At 47.2% G+C, this 9,210-nt stretch overlaps 1 protein-coding gene across 1 annotated transcript; it reads right to left on the bottom strand.

Moving 5' to 3' along the window:
• Positions 1–1,946: 1,946 nt before the first annotated feature.
• LOC131293074 (uncharacterized protein K02A2.6-like) lies at positions 1,947–6,086 on the bottom strand. Its single transcript, XM_058321153.1, has 2 exons — positions 5,806–6,086; positions 1,947–5,199 (listed from the first exon to the last, which is right to left on the bottom strand). Exons 1-2 carry the CDS (start codon positions 6,084–6,086, stop codon positions 1,947–1,949), a joined length of 3,534 nt encoding a protein of 1,177 aa, XP_058177136.1.
• Positions 6,087–9,210: the final 3,124 nt, after the last annotated feature.

Below are 9,210 nucleotides of genomic sequence, written 5' to 3' on the forward strand. Positions count from 1 at the left end.
ATGAACCACCTGGCAGCATTGCGCTCAATCGTAGCTCGACATCTCGGCATACCGGTGCTGAGGTGACGTACTGTTAAGCCTCTTACTGCTGAGAGCAATACGTTCGATGCCGGAAATTACAAAACAGTGGTGGTTTAATCCCAAGAAATTGTATTTGAAACATTAAATGACCTGACAAGCTTGCTAGAAATTCTAAAATAGAGAGGTTTCAGTAAATATAATTTATTTAAACAACTTTAATTAATATTTGATGAAGGTTTTTTGGCTTCATAAAATCTCTCAGTTTCAAACAAGTCATAAACGAAGCTTCTAACTTCGTCTTTTTATTTTAATGCTTCACACAATAAGCACAAAAAATAAAACGCCTTCTTTCAGATTATTGAAAAGCATTAAACACAAGGCGCATCTGTTGATTTTTCGCTACATTAAGTAAATTGCTTTCGAGCCGTATGCCTTTTCGATGAAACCATATTGTTTTCCACGTAAAAGGCATATTTTTCGTAAACATACGAGTGCATGAAAAACATAGCATATGGGAGTGCTGCCTTAAAACACCTGAAAAATAAAAGCCCCCCTTCTGAAGCGATAAAAGCTCACCGCTTCGTTCGCTTCCGGTTGGAACGATGCAGGATGCCTTCAGTGGAATCGACTAGCTAACCATACTAAACCCACCGAACTGAAATTTCCCACTTCTTGCCCCTTCGAGAGACAGACAATCCGGCATACAGACGTCGGCAGAGCAACGTTAAAGTTACCTGCGTGTCCTTGCAGATGGGCAGCACAGACACCGCATCAGCAACTGGCGCACGGTGGCGTAGATTTATGTTCGTAACATCATAAAATGCAGTGATGTGAGCTTTAGAAATATTTAATTTATTTCTCGCTACTCTGCATCCACTTTGCGAACCGATTCCGGCAGCGTCCGGTGATGGAGCGAACGGGTTGCGATCTGTTTCGCAACCTGCTGCCTGACCATTTCGTGCAGCGGTAGGCATAGTAAGCCTTCGTCTCTCCATTTCCATAAAAGTTTTCCATCATACGTGCGGCAGTTCGAGGAAAACGAACAAAAAGGGGTCAGATTCCTGGATGGTAAATAGTGAAAAGTCGTGTTTCAAGTCTTCTTCCTGGAAGCCAACGGCGTGATGACTGATAAAATCAGTTGGAAAAAGTATTGAATATTTAATGGTTAAAGGAATGTACATGGAAAACAAATAAGTACCAATCAAATGTGAAAATTCTGTTGAATTTTATTGATGATTGAAATCCATACTTACAAATTAAAACAAATAGAATCGATAACAAATTTCAAGAATTCAGTTGAGCTTTGAAGTTGAGTTGTACTGGTCACTAAAATTTGATATATTTCAATCAAAGTAAGTTTAATTTTAGTGATGATTAAAACCAGTGTTTATCCATGACATCGAATTGACAAACATTTTTTAGAATTGTAACTTAATAAACACTTAGTATGTCATTATTTTTCCTAGAACTTTGATGAATTTTGAATCAAAACAAGGGGCAGCAATATTTTGAAACAAACTATTCACTTTAAAAACACTATAGGTGTAGAAGTAAAACCTTTACATAAACTCCAGAAAAACCGCAGAAATCCTCCCTTGATTATTTTTATGTTCTTTCACTTTTATGTTTATCAGTACACGTAAATTACATAATTATCCATAGACTATATTTACTAGAACGATCACGTACACTTTAAAAACAGAGGTCCTTGGCCTAAAACTTAACGGTACATAAAACAGACGCCACGCGCGGCTCGTCCGTGCCCGATCCTCTTCCGATCCCCAGCCGAAGTCAACTGATCGACGGACGCTGCGCATTGACCCCGATGGATAGCAGGAACCCACATCAGCTGATAACGGCGAGTTATCAGTGAGTGGCCCAAAGCTTATCCATCGGGTCAGGTCCTATCACAACATCTCCCCCTTTTAATTTAGACGATACTCGTCGAGCCTACGTGGGGGTCTTCTAGGCCTAGAAGACCGGCGTGGCTCTTGTATCGGCTGCCGTCGTCTGCTAGTCACGAAAGGGACTGGACGTGGAGATGCAACCGTATCCGATGTGATGATTTGCTGCTCTGCAGGAGAAATCGGCCTTGTTTCCTGCGGCGCTGGATCGATGAGCAAATCCAACGGCAATCGGTTCGGCTCTACGGTATTACTAGGTGCATTAATTGGCGTGGCAGCACCGCGCTCTCTAAGCTGATTCAGGTGACGTCGATGCACCTTGCGATCCTCGGTCTCCACCTCGAACATCACCGTACTTAGTTCTCGTACAATCCGTGCTGGAACCCACCGCCAAGAGTTTCTAGCATACATCTTGGTATAAACGGCGTCACCGCTACCGAACCGTTTATCGCCCACTGGCGGTGCTTCCTTTTCTGCGGAGGGAGGTTTCAATAGTTCTAGGGCGGTCCGAACCTTTCGCCCCAGCATAGCCTCCGCCGGAGTTTGGCCATTTCTTACAACCGGGTTGGGAGTCATCCGATAAGATGCAAGGAAAATATCGAGTGATTCCTCTCGTGTGGCTCCACCTTCGTGGATCTTTTGCATTTTTCTTTTTAGCGTGTCCACGAAACGCTCAGCTTGCCCATTCGATTGAGGATGAAACGGCGCGGTTTTCACGTGGTCTATGCCGTTTCTACAACAGTAATCCTCAAACTCGGACGATACGAACTGGGGTCCATTATCGCTGACCAACGTTTCGGGATAGCCAAATCTTGCGAAGATGCCCCGCATCATCGCAATAGTAGCCTTTGTCGTAGTGCTACACGTCCTTACCACCTCTGGCCACTTTGTATGCGCATCGACCATTACCAAAAAGTAATCACCGTCAACTGGACCGGCATAATCGAAGTGGATGCGCTCCCAGGGCTTCTTGGTAGCTGGCCAGGAAACGGGTTTCTCACGCGGGGAGGACTTCGATGCTACTGCACAGGCGTGGCATGTTTTCACGTACTCGGCAATGTCTCTATCGATGCTTGGCCAGTACACATAACTGCGAGCCACCGCCTTCATCCTTTGGATCCCTGGATGTCCTTCGTGCAGCTGCTCCAAGCAACGCCGCTGTAGCTTTCTTGGGATGACCACCCTCTCCCCGAACAAAATACTTCCCCGGAACGTGGATAAGGCCTCGCTTCTGTGGAAAAAGCGAGCCAAATCTTCGCCGTATGATTTGTCTCGCGGCCAACCTTCCATAATGTATTTTGTTACTTGCCGCAGTACCGGGTCGGATTCCGTTGCCTTCGCGACATCTCTAAAATGAAGCGGAAATAGGTTAATACAGTTTATTACAACGGAACTCACGTCCTCTTCCAACTCAGCGCTTGCAATGATGTACTCTGGATCTGGTTTTGCGTGCTCCTTTATTAGCCTTGAGAGCACGTCCGCGTTGCCAAATTGATCCGTTTTAACATATTCGATGCTAAAATCGTACAGTTGAAGCTGCAGAGCAAAACGCTGTAACCTGTTGGCTGTGTAAACAGGTATACCCTTGTTGGAGCCGAAAATGCGCAACAGTGGTCGATGATCCGTCTGCAACCGGAAATGGCGTCCGTACAGCATTTTATGGAATTTCTTAACGGCAAAAATGATCGCTAGACCTTCACGATCGATCTGACTGTACCCTGCTTCTGCCTTCGTTAGGGCTCGTGAAGCATGCTGCACCACCTTCATCGATCCATCAGCAAATCTATGGCTGATCGTTGCGCCTAGACCAACCGACGAAGCATCCGCAGAAACCACTATTTCCGCGTTGGGGTCGTAATGCGTCAGGAGCAGGTCGGAGGCCAGTATCTCTTTAAATTTCCGAAAGGCATCTTCGCACTCGCGTGTCCATTCAAATTGTGACTCGTTTTTCAGCAGCACATCCAGAGGGTACCGAAGGTCTCTCATCTTTGGAACGAACTTCCCGTAATAATTCACGGCTCCTAAAAAGGATCGTACTTCACTCACATTCCTTGGCGCCGGCAACTCGTGAATTACTGCTATCTTTTCGGGATTCGGTCTGAGACCCTGGCTATCAACGATGAACCCCAAATACTCAATTTGAGTCATTTTGAATGCACACTTTTCCGCGCGGATGGTAAATCCGTAATCTTCGATGCGCCGGAAAAGGTTTAGCAGGTTCTCATCGTGCTCACGCTCTGTTCTTCCTCCCACGACTACGTCGTCCATGTACCCGGATGTACGATTCAATCCGGCGAGCATTGCATCCATCAGCTGCTGGAATGCCGCTGGCGCAATCTTTATCCCGGGTGGCAGGCGGTTGTAATGGTATAGCCCGCGATGCGTATTTATCGTAAGTAACGGACGATACTGCTCATTTATTTCCACCTGCAGGAACGCGTCCGAAAGGTCAATTTTGCTGAAAAACTGGCACTGAGCAAGTGTTGCAAAAATATCCTCTGGAAGTGGTAGTGGATACTCATGGGACTGGAGAGCTGAGTTCAGGCCAGTTGAATAATCTCCACATATTCTTATACTGCCGTTCTGTTTCCTCACTACCACGATTGGGGCTGCCCAATCCGAATAGTCCGTTCTGGTGATAACACCCAAGTCTTGCAGGCGGTCTAGCTCTTTTTCCACAATAGCTTGCATCGCGTATGCAACCGGACGTTTGGGACAAAATACTGAACGGTGATTATCCTTCAGCCGCAGCTGAATATTTGCCTTAGTGCACAATCCACTTCCACTAAACATTTTAGGGAACTTGCTTTCCCATTTTAGCGCTTCTGTGCTTATCGCGTTACAAAAGTGGTCCATTGGCACCGACCCGAGCTGGAACTGCTCGATCGCATCTGCTCCCAGAAGCTGCAAGTCTGCTTGTATGACGCGAATAACGATGACCTTTGTCCTGTCGCCAATCGTTACCCTTGCCGTAAATTCCCCATCCAGCTGCAGCTGCGAGCCAGACGCTGTCCTCGCGCATACTCCTACCGGCTTCAATGTTGGCCTACCCAACTGGTCCCATGCACTCCGTCCGACCACCGTGATGTCCGAACCGGTGTCGAGCTGCATGCGCACCTTCTTGTTGCCGATCAGAAGGTCGACGAATTTTCTTGTTTGCGTCACCTTGCAGACGTTGATCGTTACAAAACGCGTCTCAACCGGAGTGCGCCTGTTCCATTTCTTGGATTTTCGCCGCTGGCGCCTACCGTTTTGTTGGTTGCAGAAACCCTCTCTATGGCCCGTTTTGTTACAGTCACGGCACTTATGTTGGGCATAAGAACAGTTTCTTGCCCAATGGGTACCTCCGCACAACCAACAAGGCCCAGCCGGCCTGTCGCGAGTTTCTCGATACACGCCACGTTCTTGCCGCCATTTTCCTCCTTGATCTTGACCAGGCGACTGGTATCGCGGTCCTCTGGCCCTTAGCGCCAGGACGCGATCATTAGTTTTTGCTGCAATCATCGCGCTGTCGACTTTAAGACTTGCGATCCGTTGACATTCCGCGGAAAGCTGCTCCAATGTCACGTCGTTTCGCTCCTCGATTCGAGACAGAAGCCTCGTTCGCACTTCAGCGTCGGCTTCATCTTTCAAGCCGCAAACGAGCATTAAACATTTAAATTGCTCTTCGCTCATTGCGGCAAGTTGAAAGTTCACGCAGGAGCGGTTCACTCTGCAGACAAATGAAACCAAATCCTCGTTCCGCGACTTTGTAAGCTGCAAACACGTGTATCGCTTACTAACCAGCGACTCTGCTTTTCCGAAAAGAGCTGTTAACCTTTTCGTAGTATCGACGAACGACAAGTCACGAGGGACACTCGGCAAGATAAAACTAGTGTACCGCGCGTACTCGGCGGGTCCCAGCTTGCGTATCAGCAAACGCACTTTAGCTGCATCGTCGAGGCGAGAGGCATCCTGCGCAAACAGATCCTCGTATCGTGCAAACCATGCACCGAAAGTTACGTCCGATTCCGCCTCGTAACGAAACTCCGTGATGCTACTCGATAAAGCATCCATAATCACCTCGGGATTGCTGGGAACACTATTTGTCGGCTGGGAAGGCTGTGATGCGGATTTCGGCTGCTGCAGCAATTGGGCGAATAACTGATGCTGTTGTTGCATCTGCTGCTGCATCTGCTGCTGCTGTTGCTGCATTTGCTGCTGCATCATTTGCATCATTTGGGCCAGCATCGCAAAATCAAAATTCTGCCCAGGCGCTCCGGATGACGCGGCAAAATTATTCTGCAATGGCTGCGCGGATGCACTTTGCAATGGAGGCTGAGTCCATGGCGCTTGGCTTTCGTTGGCGGGCTGCGCGGATGCGCTTTGCAATGGAGCCGGTGGCCATGGCGCTTGGTTTTCGTTGCCGGGCTGCAAATGATGTTGCCCGGGAACAAAACCACCAGAACGGATCGCAGATGAACGACGCTCGTCCCCTTCCACTGGAAACTCGGATGCACCGCTTCCGTTAACGCTCATCCTTCGCCTTTTTGCCCGTGGACGCGGAATTTTGTCTTCACTGTGTGCACGCTCGTACCAAAAAGTCTTGTGTCTTTAATGCACACGTTCACAAAAAGCGATTTTTTTTTTTTTTTTACTCGTCGCCACTTTTATGTTCTTTCACTTTTATGTTTATCAGTACACGTAAATTACATAATTATCCATAGACTATATTTACTAGAACGATCACGTACACTTTAAAAACAGAGGTCCTTGGCCTAAAACTTAACGGTACATAAAACAGACGCCACGCGCGGCTCGTCCGTGCCCGATCCTCTTCCGATCCCCAGCCGAAGTCAACTGATCGACGGACGCTGCGCATTGACCCCGATGGATAGCAGGAACCCACATCAGCTGATAACGGCGAGTTATCAGTGAGTGGCCCAAAGCTTATCCATCGGGTCAGGTCCTATCACAACAATTATTCTTACTTGCAACTATCGGTAAAGTGGAACGAAACAAGAATCCAAAACAAACGACCACGAGGTCTACCTTCGGCTGGAAAAAAAGGAACTGCAAATAAATTTAATCAAACACAATAAACCCCTGATGAGCAAGTGCTTCCACGGTGGGATATGGTGAACGCTGTGTTCGGTTGTATAAATTTTTTGTAGCTCCATGTTTGACTGTCCGATTTTTACCTCATCCGAACCTGGCACCCGCGAGTTCACCGAAGTGGAGAGATGGCAAAAGTGTAATAAAATTAAATCTCGAAAGCTTCCTGAAACTGACCCTCGTTTGCTAAAGCGGTGCGCCCGGTGGGTAAACGGCCTGCCACGGTATGTGCCAGGTGGTGAAAATTCGTAGCACATTACAGTTGCACACCCGACCGGAAGCAGGAAAGGAACCACACGAGGACCACGTACGGTGAATTTAGTGCCTGTAATTCAAAGTGCCGTCTCCCGGGGAACGCTTACTGCAAACACTCCTGCGCTGCCGAAGCCCGTGGTGTTACTCGATCGGTCCAGTCCGGCAGCATCTCCCGAGCCTTCGGAAGGATTCCTTCGAGGACACCCTGTATCGGTCGGTTCGCTTGTCCCGGAGCGTACGGTTGAGTAACTTTTGCTCCAACTTTCCGCCCTTGTTTGTTTCAGTTTTTCCATCCTACCGGAATCCAACGATGCAACGATGGACCGACACGTTAAGGGTGCACATGGAAAAAGGAAAACAAAACACTCGGTGCTGGAAAACCGGGAGCAACCCTCTCTTCCCTACATCCCGGCACGAGGGAAATAGAAATAAATGTGAAAATCAAATGGAAGTTAATAAAATAAATAACAATTATTGCACCGTTGAACCGTTCCGAAGGCTGAAGAGGATCGTCCACTTCAGCGTCCACAGGGGAAGCGGTGCCGGAGCGTTAGAAGATGCGCCCGAGGGTCGATGTGCATTGCCACTTTTCCGAACTTGTCTTGCCTTCTCGTCATTCCCCTTTATCCACAACTATTTGTTACCATTCGAAGTCCCAATGAATTACCGATACATTCCGGCGCTTGAAAGAAACAAACTTTGATCAAACGGACAAAAAGGCTGCACGGTGCTTCTTTCGTGCAGCGTTCGTTCGTTAAGAGCAACGGAAGGAACTGCGCCGATGGAAAACGACGATGGAGGGTTTGAAATGAAAAATGAATTTTCTCTCCATCGTTCTCTCGCTGCTCGACTTGAGGTAGATCCGTATGTGCTACAAGTGGCCTAAAACGGGTCGTCTCATCCGAAGAGGTACGAAGGGAAGCACTTCGAAAAAACCCCGACCGAGCAAGGCTGGGAATGGAAAATGTGTTCTCACATTTGTGCTCGATTGGCTGTAACAAATTGAATTACGTCTTTGGTTCGTTCGATGACGATTTGGATTTGTTGCAGCAAGGTTTATTTCCTACGAATTCGATTTGACTGAAAAATGGAACCATTAAATTATTATACGGGATAGAAATTTAAAAGCTGTTCGTAAAGACTAATATGTTATCCTGCTTGCACAAATAGAACTCGAATCATACAAAATGTTTGAAGAATAAAACCACAATTTAACTGTATAATTTCACCGGAAATTGTTTTGCAATGCATGCATAATTCAATCAATCCAAGCGAGAACGATTAAAATGAACAAATTTTAAAGAAAAGCAAAACCACGAAGTGTGAAACATAAAACAAAAACCTATTCATGTGTAAGTACTTCCGCGCGTAAATACAGTAAGACATGCCGTATCTCCGAGCCCTAAGATGAACGTCTCGCGAGTCACCCATCAACCATTAAAAGTGAAACACTCCCGGCAAGCGCAGGAAGCCCCAACCGTTCTTTTACGGGCAATTAGTTTACGCTAATTAAACATTGATTGTACGTGCGGCTGCATTTAGATTGGCACATTTATGGTGAAAATTTTTCCCCGAAATAAAAGCGAACAACTTCACCTCATCATCCGGGGCGCCTTCGGCAAACTGCTCTCTTATCATCCGTCGGCTCCAACCGAACGCCGGAACGTAGCCTCAGAACGCGGCAGAAGAATGAACGAAGGCAACACTTGTTCGGGATACAAGTGTTTCTTCGTGGTGTCATCCCTTTTTCTGAACAGGTTTTCCTTCCGAACCAGTGGTGAGCTGAGGGTTCCGTTAAAAAACTTGCCACTTCCGAGGGACGCTCTTCCGTCAAAGGTGGTGAGATGGTGAAGGCGGGGGCCATATTTACGCCACGGCTGGAAGGTTCTGAATGGGGCCTTTAAAGTAGACGGTAGATTGAAGCACTGCAAGATGC

This window comes from Anopheles ziemanni, chromosome 2, assembly GCF_943734765.1.
Source record: "Anopheles ziemanni chromosome 2, idAnoZiCoDA_A2_x.2, whole genome shotgun sequence".
NCBI classification, from domain to species: Eukaryota; Metazoa; Arthropoda; class Insecta; order Diptera; family Culicidae; genus Anopheles; species Anopheles ziemanni.